At 51.2% G+C, this 16,083-nt stretch overlaps 1 protein-coding gene across 3 annotated transcripts in view; it reads left to right on the top strand.

The window, feature by feature from the left end:
* The window catches only part of VAV2 (vav guanine nucleotide exchange factor 2), a 102,710-nt gene that overhangs the window by 23,540 nt on the left and 63,087 nt on the right, over positions 1 to 16,083 (top strand). For all 3 annotated transcript variants that reach the window (XM_034067416.1, XM_031043187.2, XM_034067417.1), the window contains one exon: positions 1,652 to 1,768. In XM_034067416.1, the coding sequence (XP_033923307.1) occupies positions 1,652 to 1,768 (117 nt within the window). The remainder of the gene's footprint in view (positions 1 to 1,651; positions 1,769 to 16,083) is intronic.

Genomic DNA, 16,083 nt, shown 5'->3' with positions numbered 1-16,083 from the left:
TAAACATGAGCTCGAAATGGGAATCAATGAGACTGCGGTGCTGCAGAAACCGCCCCTGCTGCAAGCCCAGGGTGTGAATTCGTGCAGAGACCCAAAGATGAAGCTATGAAATAACCCGTATCAGTGCGAGGCTGTAAAGCGATTCCAAAGTAACCGCTCAGTCTCGACAGATGATGTTTACTGCAGTGTTTATTTGAGGAGGAGGAATGCCCTAGAAAACCAGAACTGGTTTCAATTTCTGTTTCTGGCACTTGCTTGTCTAAAGAGAAGGCTCTTGCTGTGATGGGAGCATCCTGTGCAAGCCCTCCTGTGCTGTCACTCCACAGCTCTGTGAAGAGGGAGCTGGCATGGGTGAGAAGAGTGAAAGATTCTTTGTGTAGGTGGATGAGCCTGTTGTTAATGAGGGGGTTTTGCTAATCCATCGCTACAAACCTCACATATAATCCCAAAGACAATAAGGATGAACTGCGTCGCTGTCACGTCTGTGGAGATACGGTGGTCCCAAAGACTCTGCTTTGATTCTCTTAATTAAAAGAAAATTAAGCTATTTTATGTTAATAAGTTAATAACAATTAAGTCTGGTTAAGTTATTTGGCGTTTGCAAGCTGTGCTTTTGCGTGGTGCTGGTTTGATGACAACTTGGGGAGCAGAGACAGCACCATGTGATCCATGAAACGGCATGGATCAAACCCACCCAGTGGCAGCTTGAATCTTGTGCCTGTTCATCACGGGGATGAATTCACCCCTTGCATGGGCTGATTTACTTGCAACTCTAACGTGTTTATTATGTATTTGTGAGGAATTTGCTGAAAAAAATGAGTCATTTAAAAGCGCAGCAATGAATTGAAGGGGATTTGTGGAATAGCACGAGGATGCAGAAAGAAGTGCATTAAATTGGCTTGCTCAGCAGAGTCAGTCCCTCCTGAGGAAGGTGATGCAGCTGCAGAAATGAAGCAGGTTTTTATTCTCAGCCCCTTGCAGGCGTCACCACTGGAGTGAGACCATCTGCAGTGCCCAGACCTCAAAATCCTCACAAACAAATGGCCAATTATGGCATTAGTCAATGACAGGATTTTCTTGACAGAGAAACATGATGTTGCTCTGCCCATTGACCCAGCAGAACAGCTGAGGGTGGTCCCTGAGGGGGGAGGTTTCTGCCTCTTCAAATGGGTGAAGATTAGAGATGAACAAAGCGTTGTGGAAACAGTCCTGGGGATTGCGCTGGTGCTGGGAATGAGATCTGAGTTGGGGCAGGAGATGGAATGTGTCCCTTCTATTGGGAAGCAAATGGGATCATGCTGGAGGTGGTTGGAAGTTCAGCACTGAGTTTCTGTACAACATCAGCTGTAATTTATATTTGGCTCTGACCTTGACAGGGAAACTCCTGGCTTGAGTTTTGCAGCCCTTCTGCAGGGTTACCTTCTGTGAGACTCACTTTCCAAGAGGAGGTTTGGTTGGTGCCCAGCTGAGGACATGGGAGAGCTCACAGGCACCATGAGCCTGACGGCTCCAGGGACACAAAGGAGCTAGTGCCAGGCTTCAGTGTGGGTTTCTGAGCCACTGGTAGCTTGTTTCGTGTGTGAATTTAGCACAGTAAATCTCAGTTGTGTGCCTGCCTTGCTCACCTTTCCCCATCTCTTGTTTCCTGCAGTTTCTCTGCTTGAAGAATATCCGAACCTTCCTCAAAGTGTGTCATGACAAATTCGGGTTAAGGAACAGTGACCTGTTTGATCCCTTCGACCTCTTCGATGTACGGGACTTCGGAAAGGTAAGGGTGACTCCTGGGGGGTAATGGTTCTGGTACCGGGGGTTCTTGGGGCTAATGCTGCAGGCTTTGGATGGATATATGAATAGTTTGTGGGTTTCTGAGCAGTTTCTGTGACCGTAACCCATTCACTGGGCACCTGTCTCCCTGTGCTTGGGGTATTTGCTTATGTAGGGGGTGGTGCTGCTGCATTCTTGGTTAGTGAAGGGAGATGAAGCCCTCAAGCTTTCTGCTGTAGGTTGCAAAGCAATCTGAAAACCTCTGAAGTATGTGAAGAAATGTCTTTTCTTGAGGGAATCAGAATATCTGTGTCTGTTCCTTCATAAGAGCTGCTGGAGGAGGTGGTAGCCCTGGGGCGGCTGCTGCTCTGGGGCTGGAACACCAGGTCCTCTCCCCAGCTCCAGTTGCCTTGCTGGGTGACTGGGGCAGAGCCACACCACCTCCTTGCCTGAAAGCTCCCCATGGGATCCCGCTGTCAAACCAGTGTTAAGCATCCTCCCAGATCACGTCTGTGCCGTGTGTCACCTGCATGGGAGAGGAGGGAGCAGGGTTTGTGTTTGCTGTAAGGGCACCAAGAGCTGAACCAGACCCAGCTGAGAGGGAGGAAAATCCTTCCTGGTTTTGACAAGTGGCTGCTTGTCTGTACCCCAGCTTTGGACACCAGCAGCGTCGGAGCTGTGCTGTTCCTCTGATGGGCACTGCGCTCAGGGAAGCTATTACACAGGGCAATCGCTATATTCTTCAGTGGAAAAAGTGTTAAAAGATTTATTAAAGCTCTCGATTGTTTTACCTATTCCCAGCTACCAGGCATAAACTGCTGGAAGGCATCTTCTCTTCTGATTATCCAGAGAGCAGAATTGCACTGCTGATGGGGATATATTGTTTGATATTTATTGCCTAATTTATTTCTGGACCATTATCTGGAATGTGCAATTGCAGGGGCTTGTTTTATGAGTTTTTGTGATTTATGAAATACAAGGAGGCTTTTGTTGTTGTGGGAATGTGAATGCACAGAAGGAACCTTTTGGGCTGCGGAAAAAACTGCTGCTAATTAAAATGCTGCTTTATTGTCACATTGTTTCTTGCTTTGTGCTGTTTCAAATTGCCTAAGATGCCTGTTAATAGAGTTAAACACTGCTGGAATGTGTCAGCTGAACACTTTGGCTTCCTCTTTGGTCTGGTTAGGGAACAGCTATTCTCTCCTCCTTATGGTTACTTTTTGGGGGAGCGTTCAGGTTTGTGGCTTGGGGAGGGATTTGCCAATTCCTCTTTCCTTGTGCAGTTTAGGTTTTTAGGAGACTTTGGGGAGAAACTTGTCATAAACGTCCAAGAAATCCAAATGTCCTTTATTGCCTGGATCTTTCTCATGCATTGTCATCCTCAAGCAGTTCTAAGCTGTGGGAGGTGCAGATTCTGTACACAAAATCCTCGCTGATCCTTTTGCAGTGCAGCTTTTTATCAGCTCACTGGAGGTATCAGCTGTTCCAGGCTGCACCACCCTAAATCCCTCTGGAAGCCTGTCAAAACATCCCATTGTCTTTGCCACCTTTCATTCCCACGTTGTCCTCAGATCTGTGGTCAGCAGTGGCAAAGCAAATAAACAGGGAAAAATCTGCTGCCGACCAAAGCACCTCCTTTTTGAGTCCAGTGAGAGCAAAAGGAGTCTCTAATCCCCATTCCCAGTGGACAAGCACAGACCTTCCACACACAAAGTTCTTCCTGGAGCCGCTCACCCCTTGGATCCACAGGGCTTTTGGGTTACACTGTGCTTAGGCTGTGTAGGATACTTTTTAAACACAGCATAGTAACAGTTGACCATTTAATTACATAGAAACCTTGGTGGGGTTGTGTTGGGTGTTTCCTTTCAGGATGCCGCTGCAGTGGTTACTGTTCTTGTCCAAACCAGAAGGCCCATGAGGCAGCCACTGCCTCGGTGGCATTCGGGCTTGCTGCAGTGGGATTACCCAGTAGAAGGGCAGGGGCTTCCATTTCTGTGGTGCCAACCTGTATGGACAGGGCTTGTGCTCTGGAGTCTGCAGGGTCCTTCGGGGTTTCTTAGTGTAAGAAAAGTGTTGGTGCTTTAAAAGGGGAAGAAAAGTCAGATCTGAGTCTCACCATGTTCGGCTGCTATTCCAGGAGGGTTTTCCACAGCTCCCTTTGGCCTCTGAGCCAGTGCTTCAGCAAGGAGCTGCTGTGGGACCTGTGGAGCCTCCTCTGGAGGAGCAGATGTGGCTGGGGCTGCTCGAGTCCAGGAACATGAGGATTTTTGTCCTTGGGTTTGCCAGTTCCTTGAGTTTTAAGCTTGGGAAGTGACTTCTTCCTTCCTGTCACCAGCGTCACAGCTGGTGAAAGGGGATCATGAGCCATCTGGGCTTCTCTGTCCGAAATCCCTGTGGAGCTGGAAAGCTCCATCTCTGCCTTTGTGGGATGCGGGTAATTGGCAAGTGCAGGCTTCTCCCAGATAGATGCGTCATGTTTCTGTGATCCTGGTGGTGTTTCCCAGTCCCGTGAGGGAGCCAAGAGGCCACTTCAGGTTGCTTACAGCCACTTTTCTCCCCAGCGTCCCATCGTTTAGCAATCCCACTGTGACTAGAGACATGCTGTGTTTCGTGGCAGAGGCTTCCGAAAGTGACCTGAGATGCTGACCATCCCTATCTCTGGTTGTGCCCCTTTGACACCTCAAAAGACTGCATTGTTATATTGATTAGTGCAAGCTGGTTCTGTATTGTTATTTTTGTATCTTGTCCCTTCAGAGTGGCTCAGAAGGCACCGTCTGTAACTGCAGCATCTGCACGAGTGCTCCTCTGTGGCCATGTCTCGCTGCAGGATGCAGGAGCAGCTCAGTGTCCGTGCTGCACAGAAAACCTCTGTTGCCATCACCTTGTCCCTCATTAGGCTCTGGTCTGGCAGAGGGAGCGCTGGGTGCTGGGCTCGGCTTCGCTGGTACAGCCTGGCTCAGGAGTTGATGCTCGTGCCCCATGTGCTGTTTTACTTCATGCACATTTAATATCTGTCCTGGTGTAAAATGTAACTCCTATTGGACTTGCTAATTTATTGGCACCAACCATAATGAGATAAAATGTACATAAATATGGATTAAACTCTTTATCACTCTGGTAGCCAGCATGGTGGTGCAGGGTTCATTGAAGGCAGTTACTCATTTTCAATAACTTGCAGGAATGTACTTTTTGGAGAAATATAGTTCAAATAGTCATAAAGCGATGGAGCCATGTGTCAGCTCCCACTGCTCCCTGCACATGTGTCAGCTCCCACTGCTCCCTGCACATGTGTCAGCTCCCACTGCTCCCTGCACATGTGTCAGCTCCCACTGCTCCCTGCACATGTGTCAGCTCCCACTGCTCCCTGGCATGTGTCAGCTCCTGGTGCTCCTGACGTCCGTTTCATTGTCCTGAACTTCTTCTGAAGTTCCTGTGCTATTTGGAAAAGCTTTTTTGTGAGATTGGGGCCTTTCCTACCCTGACCCATGATACCAAGTGATGCTGTGGTTGCAGCAACAGCTGCTGTGATGGTGGGAAAGGATGGGGATGTGCTGGTACCATTGGAGTTGAAGCACTGAGTCACTCTGTGAGGTATTTGTGTCTTCAGAATGGTCTTTGGTGTAACAGCATCCCTGTCCACCTGGGGGTGGGAGGGTGTTGGGGGAGCATGAAGGGACTCAGCTGCATCATCCCCTGACCCCCTCCCAATGCACACACAGCACCCAGAGAGCCAGAACATTGGTTTGAGCTCAGTTTGGGGCAGGAGGGTGGGGAGTGGTGTCAGAATTACTCACGGGATTAATAACTGAGAGGTGATGGTTTGTGTTTCTGTTTCTCTGCTGAGAATTCCCCTCCCTCCTCATCTCTGACCTCATGTACAAGTCAACATCCTTGCAGCAGTGTTTTAAAGGGTGCTTTATTAACAGAGTCTGGGCATGTAAATCTCTCCATTTCTCCATTTATATGGACTAGTGCAGGTAGCTGAAAATTGCAAGGCTTTCAGGTCAGCTGCCTTTTGGTGCTGCACCAAAGCAAGCCCAGTGCCTGCCCTCTCACGGGTGCTGGCACCAGCCCTCCTCCTCCTCCTCCCATTCCTGACTTTTGGTGGTTTTCCTGATGTCTTGTAGCCAACAGCAAGCTAAAGGCAGAGATTTTCCTGAGTGCATGAAGTGATGGGTCTGGAGTGGAGAGCTGCACTGGGCAGTGCTGCACTGCTCTGCAGTGCTGGGATGGGGCTCTGGCTCTGCCTTTGCCTCCTGCTTGTTCACAGATCCAGGGGACCGGGCAGTCAGATGGACCCCCCCGGTTGCATCCCTCCGTGCCAGTGACTCAGATGCTGCTGTGTGGTGGTTGGATGTGTGTCAGGACAATGCTATCACAGAGGGAAGTCTCTAACTGCTGTGTAGCTGCACCGCGCGTGCTGCAGGTGGGGAGGAGAATTCTCCAAAAGGGTGTGTTTTGGTTTATTCTTTCCTTTAACTCCATAGAGAGCAGAGCAGTAACTGCAGAGAGGATCCTGGGTGTGACTGTGGAGAGACCAGGGACGTGCTCACCACCTGCCCTGGCCACCTCTGGCTGCCCCATTCTTAGCAGTGCTCAAGGCCAGGTTGGACACAGGGGCTTGGAGCGGCTGCTCCAGTGGAAGGGGTCCCTGCCCTGGCAGGGGTTGGAGCTGGAGGAGCTTTAAGGTCCCTTCAACCCAAACCCATCTGATTCTGTGCTTGTTCTTCCAAGAAGCTGAAAGTTCAGGTGCAGCTTTCCTGCTGCCCACAGGGTTCTGCCCCGAGCCCTGGGTGCTGTGGTCCCTGCCTGAGGGAGCAGCCCCAGCTCCAGGAACTGTATGGGAGCGTGGGAAGCAGCCGTGGGTGCTGTGCAGGGACTCACCCTGCCAGCTGATGGTTAACTCCCCAGTTGCCCGCAGGAGCTGGGGGTGGTGTTTGGTCCTTCCGTGCTGGCTGCTCCTTGCTTGGCAGGCGTTAGGTCAGCCGGTGCTTGTCCACCCATGTTATAAATGGCTTTGCTGGAATTTTACTGGAGACTTGGATGTTGGAATTGACGCTTCAAATGGCAAAAGCAAATGGGAACAACATGGATTGGGTTTATCCCCCTGCCTTGTTATCCTGAGGGATCATTTGGGCTTGGGGGCTGCTTGTCTCACACTCCATGTGTTCTGAACTCTTGTATTGCCTGTGACACACCAGTGGTGCAGGTTCACCTTTGCTGATGCTGTCAGGCATGGGGTGATGCAGGGATCCCATCCTCCTGCTCCTGGCACCATGAGCCCATCAACTGGGGTTTGTGCAGTGTGCCCAGCAGATGCTTTCAGTCGGGATGCTAAAAGCATCTACAGGAAACCCTGACTCTGAACTTCCCCAAAACACAAAGCACATGTATTAGAGTTCTGTGGCAAGTGAAGCGAGGACCAGACAGAGCTTTCTGCTGTGTGGGACTGTTACCGGGGTGGTGTTTGCCATGAGGATGTCGTAGGTGCTGCCACACCTCTAGTAATGTGTGGTTTTAGGCTCCATATCCTGGAAATTTCTCTCTGCTACCATCTGAATATTGCCCTGAAAGGATCTGGTGGGCTGTGAGTGTCCCCAGCTGCCTATCACAGTTAATGTCAACAGGGGCACACCAATATGTTCTGTGGTGTTCAGGGGGCTGGTAACAGCACCACAGCCTTAACCCATGCATAGGCAACAAGCTGCTGCTGATTGCAGCTGGGCTTTCAGTGCGTCCTAAAGCAAACCCCTCTGAGGAACACTGGGTTCTTGAGCATTGGTGGGTGGCTGGGAGCTGTGTGTCACCTCCTGCCGCAGTGAGGGGTTCCCATTGGGCTCCCACCCCACTGTGGGAGCAGAGGCTTCTGCTTGTGCTGGGGCTGGTGAGGACCTGCATGGCTGAAAGCAGACACCGGTGGGTGACTGAGGTCTGTGCTTACCGGGGCTGGGTTCTGTGCCAGGAAGTGCCCGCTGGCACCAGACCTGCTCCTGTGGTTCCCTTGGGGCTTTGTCAGGGGCTGCTCCAGCTCCTGCCCCAGGCTCTGTGCCCCTCCGAGGGCTCTGTGCCCCGGCCGGTGAGGACCTGCATGGGTGATGCTGCACTGGGAGCTGTGCTGCCCGGGCCAGTGAGGACCAGCATGAGTGATGCTGCACTGGGGGCTGTGCTGATGCAGAGCAGGGGTTGGTGCTGCAGGGTTCTTGGCACATGCACGTGGGGCTGTGAGGCTGGGACCTGGTGTCCAGCAGAGCTGATGGGAGCCGTGTCCCAGCACGTGGCTCCTGGGCTGGAGCAGGAGCCGGGCACCGGCGCTGGTGGCTCTCTGGTGCTCACTGCAGCACCAGTTTTAGCTGTGCTGTGGCAAATCCTCCCTGGTTTTCCCCTTCCTCTCTCCCTGTTTCCCTCTGGTCTGTTTACAGCTGAGCAGCTTCTCGGTGGAGCTGCAAGAGGCAAGAGTGTTCCTTCTGGGAAGCTTGGCATTTTGTTTCCTCCTTGGCTGCTTTCCCCAGTGTTTTTCCAAGGGGTCACGTTAAGGGATTTTATGTTTCAGATCAAACAAGCATGGGCAGGATCTTTCATAACTTCCATCATCTGGATGGGAGAATTCTGCAGTTGAGCCTTAAACAGTGATGGAAGTGTTGTAATGGGTGAGGAATCTGAGATATTGATCAGGATGGGATAAATGGTACCCTTAATGTGCATGAAATTGATCTCTCTGTACCTTCCTGATTTGTCTGAGCTCTTCTTCCAGTAATTTTAGACAAGATCTGGCAGAAAAGGATTGTTTTTTCCCTTGGAAAGCTAAACCCCTTGCTGGTCTGTGTCTGCAGAAAGGAGGGGGGCAGAAGCCAGCCAGGCTGCTCGGGGTGACCCACAGCTTTTGGCTGTCTTTGGAAAAAGCATGGTTTCCTTTGCTGTGTTGTTGGGCATCTGAGGCTTGGTGATGCACTGAGCATCCTCATGACTGGAAGATGTCAATCTCTGCATGTTGTGGTGCCCAGTTAGTGCGCCTGCCATCGCATGAGCTTAATCATTCATGGTGCATGTGCCTTGGGAAGGGAAGGAAGAACCTCCCAGGTAGTATTGCTTAAGGGAGTTTTGGAATAAAAAGGATCTCTTATTTCATGGTGAATTCTTCTATTTCTTTGTTAAAACCTTCAGATTTCTCAGCTTCCTGGAGCTGCAGCATCTGCCGATGAGACCATCCCGAGGCCAAACGCTTTGGTTACAAGTGATAATTAACATTTCTTGAAGCAGATTAGCACAGGGATGTAACCACAGTTCAGCAGAGCAGGCAAAAGTGAAGCTGTTGGTCTGAAGGTGCTGGCACAGCTGAGCTGCGCCCGCCCCAGTACTCGGGGTCATACTTGAAGCATTTCTATTCCTTTCTTCCAGCTCTTGCTCCTCTCCTGGCCCCAGGCCTGGCCGGGGTAGGAGATGGGGTGGCTGTGGTGCAGCAGTGGGACAGCAGCTCTTGCCCTCTGTGCTGTGCTGCCGCAGGTCTGAAGCCTCAGGGATGATGCTGCAGCTGGTTTGTTGGGTTCGTTTGCACTCAGCATTAATGGTGTGTGTGGAAGTGAGACGTTCTCCTCCTCAACATCGCTCTCTTCCCACTAATTGCATATTAAAGCATAATCATGGTAGCAAGAAAGCAGCCTTAATGCATCCTGGGTAAAGCTGATGATGTGGACACGCTGAGCTCTGTGGTGTTTGTCAGGGTTTCCTATTCCCAGCCTCTTGCTTGTGATTTTAGGAACTTCTGAGCGAACGTGTTTGCTGTCGTCCTAACGATGAGTGAGTGAGGCTTGTGTGGGAGAGGAGGGTGGGCTGCGGTGGAGGCTTCTCCCTGCCGAACAGATGGTGGGGATTTCACAGCCTGGGACTTTAGCTTTGAAAACGGCGGTCAGTACTTGAGGGCAAATAGGAAGATTCTTCCCCATGCACAGACCTTTGGTGTCTGTGCTCTGACTGTGCACTGAGATAGATCAGAGCTGGGATCCCAGGAGGATGTGGGGGATGACCGAGGGTGTGTCCATGGGGCCCTATCCTCTGGGCATGTACAAGTGACAAAGCAACTGGAGGCTGTGCTGTGGTTTAAAAGTGCCTGGAGAGCAGGGGGAGCAGCGGCTCTGGAGCATCACTGCTTCCCAGCGATGTGCCTGAACCCCTTGGGCTGCATCAGCTTCCTGATGGGAAACAGAAACTTGGCTTTCAGAGCCAGAGAACTGCGAAGGTTATTAAATAAATGGTGCTTCAGTCCCTGTTTGCAGCCGCTCATCAAGAGGACCTCTGTGCTCCGGGATCGGAGCTGAGATCACAGCTCACTGCAGATGTGAATTGCAGCGGCTGAGTCCCACTTCCAGCAGATACGAATAACCATTGTAGAGCATCAGTCTGTGTTGAACCCGCACACCCATCCCGCTCCCAGCCTGCCCTTGAAGGAGCTGCTTTTGCACATCAATTTACTTTAGCAATGGAAGTTGTGGCTCCTGGAAGTAGCACAGTGAAGCTGCCTGTGAGGGCTCTGCCTGTGGGCACACCAGTGTGGGGACAGCTCATAGCCCACCAGGTCCCAGAGGGGCTGCTCCAGGGAGGTGTTAGGGACGGATCCCCCAGCATGTGGGTTGGTTTGGTTTTGGTTTTCAGTGGGATGTTTCATCCCCTGTAGTGGTGCTGGACAGGAAGCTGATTTTGAGCATCTTCATGTAATGCAGCAATTTGGGGTGTTCTGATTTCTGTAGGCTTAGGTGACAGCTCCTCTGTGGGAATCCAATTTTGGGGTCTGAGTGCTCAGTGGGATTGACTTTTATGATGTCTCAGATCATGCACAGGGATTTATCAGTCACTGGCAGATTCTGGAGCAGACCTTGAATTGGATGTATTGCCCCAGAAGCAAAAACACCTCTCTTGACCTTGCTGGTGTTTTTGAGGTAAGGAAGGAAGTTGGGTCAGGGTCATTGGTCTGTGTTTAATCTAAATATGAAATTGAATCTCACGTGTGCATAGAAACATCCACAGTTGGGAAGTGGATAAACCTTTGGGTTGACTCCAGCCTGCAGGGAGCCGTTGAGGGGCTCTTGCCTTGAGGCCTCACTTGACTCTGGTGTTTGCTCAGCCCGTTCCCTGCGCAGCCATGAGCTGTGCCCGCCCTCACCTCGTCCGCTCCCATAATATTGTTCTAATTACTGGAGTGTGAAGAATTGACTCTGAAAATGCCTCCTGGCAAATTCCATTTGTGCATTGATGGAATCTCTCCTCGCTGCCATTAGCGTCCAGCTGTCCTTGGATCAGAGCTTCACCACCCTTCCTGGGCACACTGGGACACACTGGTTCTGTTGGCTGGAGATGGAAGGGGGAGCGCAATGAGGGCTGTGAGGGGTGACCCTGCTCCTCTGGGTCCCACTGGTCTGTTTGCACAGAGCTGCTGCTCCTGATGGAGTTCCAGAGTGGATTTCTGGGGGTACACTGGGACATTGGGGGCTGGCTGCAGTGCGGGGCTGGAGGAGCAGGAGTTCTGCTGGTGTCAGGGAAGGGCTTGTGGGATTGAGGCTTGTGGGGAGGCCGAGCTCTGAACCCCCTTGGAGCAGGGATGTTTGTGGTGCTCTTTGCCTGCTGTGGTCACTCCTTTGTGTCCCCCAATGTCTGTCCCTTGAGGAAGGAGTTGTCTGCTCTGCCCAGACCTTCTCCTCCCTGGGTGCAGGGACTTGCAGCAGCTCTTGTGCCTGTGCAGTCATCTGTTGATGCTGTGGAGGATCCAGGGGTATGGCTTACACGCTCCCAAAGTGGGTTTGTTTTGCTTAAAAACAACAGTACTGCAGGAGTGTTCCCAGAGGCTTCTCTTCAAGTGAGCAGGGGGCACTTCAGTGATGCTCTGGGGTTTTCTGCATCTGTGAGGGGCTAAAGCCTTGAAAACTAAACCTGACATCCCAGTTAACAACTGCAGGGTTCTGGGCCGGAAGCTTTAGGAAAATGCCAGGGAGGAAGTTTTCTTTGTAACATGAGGCACTGGCAGCTTTTGACCATCTCTTGATCCCAGAGCACTTGCAGTGGGTCCCAAACACAAGGGAAGGTCCAGAAGATGTGTCCTGGACCAGGGTAAGGAGGCTGCTCAGGGACACAGTGGGATGGGGCAGTGCTGGGAGCCCTGGCAGCGGATGGAAGGAGCTGCATCCCAGGGCTGGTGGGTGCTGTTGCTGGGCAGTGTTCTGACAGGGGGATTTTGCTGTGCCAGTCCCGGGAGCTGTTGTGTTCTGTGAGGTCACACCATGAGCTGCAACAGGCGCTTCTGTTTGCACCGTGTGTTACAGGAGGGAGTAACAGCAAACATTGAACTTCAGGCACTCTGCTCTTCCCAGATGCTTCTCCAGCTCTGTGTTGCCACAGAAAGGCTTGTAAAGAGGCAGCAATCGATGGGGATCAGTAAGTTCCTGTCTGTGTAAGCGGTCTGAAGGACGAGCAGATCTGTGGAGTTTTGTGGTTTGGCTTCATCCTATTTCTAGCTCCATTAGTTCCATTTCTACTCTATTCTCTTCTGAAACATAAATGAGTAAATGCCATAACTAGGGCACACTTAAGGAAAAATGAAGCATGACTATAAATATGAGTGCCCCAACTAAAAGAAAGGTCAGATAAGAGACATTACCCAGTGCAGTTTGTTAAGGGTATCAGGGTGTAACTTGGTGTACTGGTTTACCCACGTGTTCAGCAAAGAGGACCCATGGAGAGAGATAAGAGTGCAAGATATAGAGAGGGGAACTTTCCTGTCGCGAGTGTTCACATTCTGGGCAGTACAGGACGTGAAGTGGAAGAGGGATCTGATACCAGTGATTACGTGTGGCGTGCTTGGAATTCCGGAAAGGAAACGTTCCCTGTGCTGGGGCTAAGGAAGCAGCTGCTCTCTGTGGCACAGCCCTTTGGACAGGGCAGAGCTGTTTGCTGTGCTGCTCCTTGGCATGTGCTGAGCACACCGGCACCGCAGTGTGCACAGAACTGCTCCATGCAGTGTGGAGCTGACCTGGAAACCGGAGCTCAGGGGCTGGGGCAGGAACCTGCTGCCCATCACCCGGTGCTGGTGGGTCCTGCCTGGGGCGCGTGTGTGGAGAAGGAAAATACCCAGTTCCTTAAGCAGCTCATGGGCAGGTCCTGCTGCTGGGGTGGGGAGAGGCTTCCCACAGGGATGTGGGATGTGATGGTGTTTTCCAGGCTCTGCTATGCGTTGCCACCAGCCCTGCCGTGTTTCTGCCTGTCTCTGCCTCTGCTCCCACCCGTTTCCCGGCCTAAAGCTCTCCGGGTATTCAGGTACAGAAACACATCCTAATTCTGTCAGGGAGAAATGCAGCACAGAGGAATTCCTCTGCAGGGCAGGAAACAAGTGCATGGGGATTTACCTTGGAGGTTAACAGGCCTCTCCTCATTCTGCTCGTCCTGCCATGCAATGCAGCTCCCTGAGCCTGAGCTGTTGCTCTGCAGTTCTGCACCGTGTGGGTGAGGTGCAGGAATGAACCTGTTCAAGTTCTCCTTTGTGTTTTGGGGGGACAGGGATAACTCCCCCGGTGCTGAGGCTGATTTTGTTCCCCTAATGCTGGTGTTTGAACAGTTTCCTTTCTTCCTTCCCTTGCTCAGGGTGAGGTTTCAGAGCTCTCTTCTCCAGGAGATTTAACCATGTGAAGCCAACAGGGGCTGAACTTCAAAGTGAAGCATGTGAATAAATATTATCCTGACTTGAGGCTACTATTTACTCTTTGTCTTCTGAAACAAAACAAACTTGTTCATGCCTTCTCCAGACCTGGAATCGATTGTTCTCTTCTTTAACCTTTGTGGCAATGGCAGCACTGTATTTGCACTGCTTTGCTCAGATGATGGCTTTCTCTGCCTCTCAAGAGTATGGGTATGTTTGAATATTGGGGGAAAATGCAGTAGCCCAGACCCAAGTGCTCTGTTTGTGCTTGCCTGGCACCCATGGGTCATGAAGGGACCAGTCCCTGCTGTGGTGGGAGCCCAGACCTTATCCTTGGAGGATAAGGAGGGTGTTTGCTTCAGTGGCTGTGACCTGAACATGGGTTGTGCCAGGACCGAGTATTTTGCTGTGGGATTTGCTCCATGTAAGTGCTTACAATCAGCAAGTCCTTGTGTCCCAGGTGCCCCAAAGAAGGCTTTGGTTTGGGTCCACACAGCCCATTTTTGTAGGGCGTGACTTGCAGAAGGTGTTGAATGCTTTCCCACTGCAGACCCATGCAGGCGAGCACCAGGTGCTGCTGTGGTGTCCCTGTCCCGTTTGTGTCCTGCTGTCTGGTTCGCCTCTGCTGCACAGCTCCACATGGGGAAAGGCTTCATGCGTAGGGAGTAATACAATGAAACGATGCCATCAGATGTTTTATGTATGAGGAGACATGGGCTGTCAATAATCCTCTATGTTTTTAATGCGAGCTCTCTCTGTGTTCCTGCTGGTGGCTGATGACACCAATTAATTTTATTGTTTGGAAATAATCATCTGTGGTGTGTGATTTGCACGGCCTGTGCCTTATGCTCTCTAATGATTTCTCTATTAATTTCACTGCTGCCAATAAGCTGGAGATGCCTTTCAAGTGGAAAGGGAAACATGACCTAGTACCATGGATAAAATATTAGTAAGAGCAAATTAAATCCCGTTAGCAGTGTTGGGACCCCGGCTGCTAAAGACACACGAGCTGCTGAAGCCCAGCAGTGAGCAGAGTGCTGCACATGATGTGTGTGGATGCACAAGAGTGTGGAGCTGGAACTTTATGAACAGCTTTAAAATTGACATAGAATCGGCATTTTCGTCCCCTCCTGCTCCAGCTGATTGTTCCCTGGTCAAAACAGAGTTGATCCCAATAAATTAGATTCCTGTCCCTCCCTGTGTGCTGGGAATGCTGCATCCAGGCTGGCCTCGCTATAGCAGTGCTCGTGCTTTGCTTCCATCCCTACTTCTTGATCTGAAGATGGACCTGGTGACTGCTCCTCTGCAATGCTGGTTTGCTACCCTGACATCCACCTTTGTCACCCTGTGTGAGGAGCTCATTCTGTGCCCTGGGCCAGGGGTGATGCACAGGTGGGTGCTGCCATTTACTGTCATGATTTTCAGCATCACCAGCCTTGTGGGTGTCCTCAAGCCTTGTCCATACAGTCTGCACCCACCCAGCAGGAGCCCCACAGGCCAGGTATGTATGCAAGATTTCCAGTGTAAACTCATTAATGACTTGGGTACTTGTCACTGCAATTCCATCACAACTCCTGAGAGCTAGCAAAGGTGCTTTGTGGGGCTGGGGAGGAGCTGTGGTGTATGGGAGTCACCACCCAGGCAGGGGGAAGAATAGAGCCTTTTAGTAGTGGCATTGTAGAGATGTTCAGATAAATCCCAGTCAGTGGCTGCTGCTGCACACACACAAACCCATGAGGACCCTCATGGAGAGCAGCTTCACCCCCAGCAGCTTCCCCGGCTGCTCTCAGCCTGTCCCTACATCAGGGGATGAAATAAGGTTAAAGTTGTGATGAGCTCACTTGAAATTGCCCTTCCTCAGCCTTTGGGAGGATTCGACTCTCGTGGTGTGGCTGTCGGCACGCTCATGGCTGGGCTGACTCCTCATCCGCTTCCTCTGAGAGGGAAAACTGTTCCTGTAGGGCAAGAAAATATCCCCACATCAATAGTGTGGAAGTGAGGCAAGAAGGGAGGGGAAAAGAAAACAAATCAATGCAGGTTGTGACCAAAATATTTATGTGAAGATTTATATAAACATGCAAATATTTATTGCTTTAATGTTTTAGTTGCTGTGCTGTGAAGCTTTGTGGTTCCTGCATAGAGATCTGGGGCTGAAGAGCTGGTAATGGAGGATATGGACTTCTGTGGCTGAAAGTTGTCAGAGATGGGTGTGTGCAGGGAGGGAAGTGCCCCAAAACCCACCCAAAATACCCCACATTACCCCCACAATACCCACAAATACCCAGTGCCCACCTCTGCACTTGCATCTCCACTGCCAGAGTGAGCTGGGGTATCTCCCCTTCCATTGCTGTGCTGTGAAGGGAGCGTGCCAGCTCTGGTTGATAACTCATAGTTTTCCAGCCTGATGCTGCCGGGAGAACAAGGGGCACATTGAGAGCAGCGGCTGCAGAGGAAGCTGAGCCCTGTCCCTGCTCCCGCCCAGGCAGCCCCTTAAGGAAAACTGCTTTCATACACGGGATTGGGGTAAATGCTGTTCTAGCGCCAGGGTGACATTTTCCCCCATGATGCTTTCTTTTCTTTTCTCTCCCTTATGGACTCTAATCTTGCAGTGTTGTAAGAAGTGAGGGTAATGGAGCTGTTGG

The sequence above is a fragment of the Melopsittacus undulatus genome, chromosome 11 (assembly GCF_012275295.1).
Source record: "Melopsittacus undulatus isolate bMelUnd1 chromosome 11, bMelUnd1.mat.Z, whole genome shotgun sequence".
Classification (NCBI taxonomy): Eukaryota; Metazoa; Chordata; class Aves; order Psittaciformes; family Psittaculidae; genus Melopsittacus; species Melopsittacus undulatus.
The sequence above is the reverse complement of the archived record's forward strand: the minus strand, read 5'-3'. Positions and strand labels throughout refer to the sequence as shown.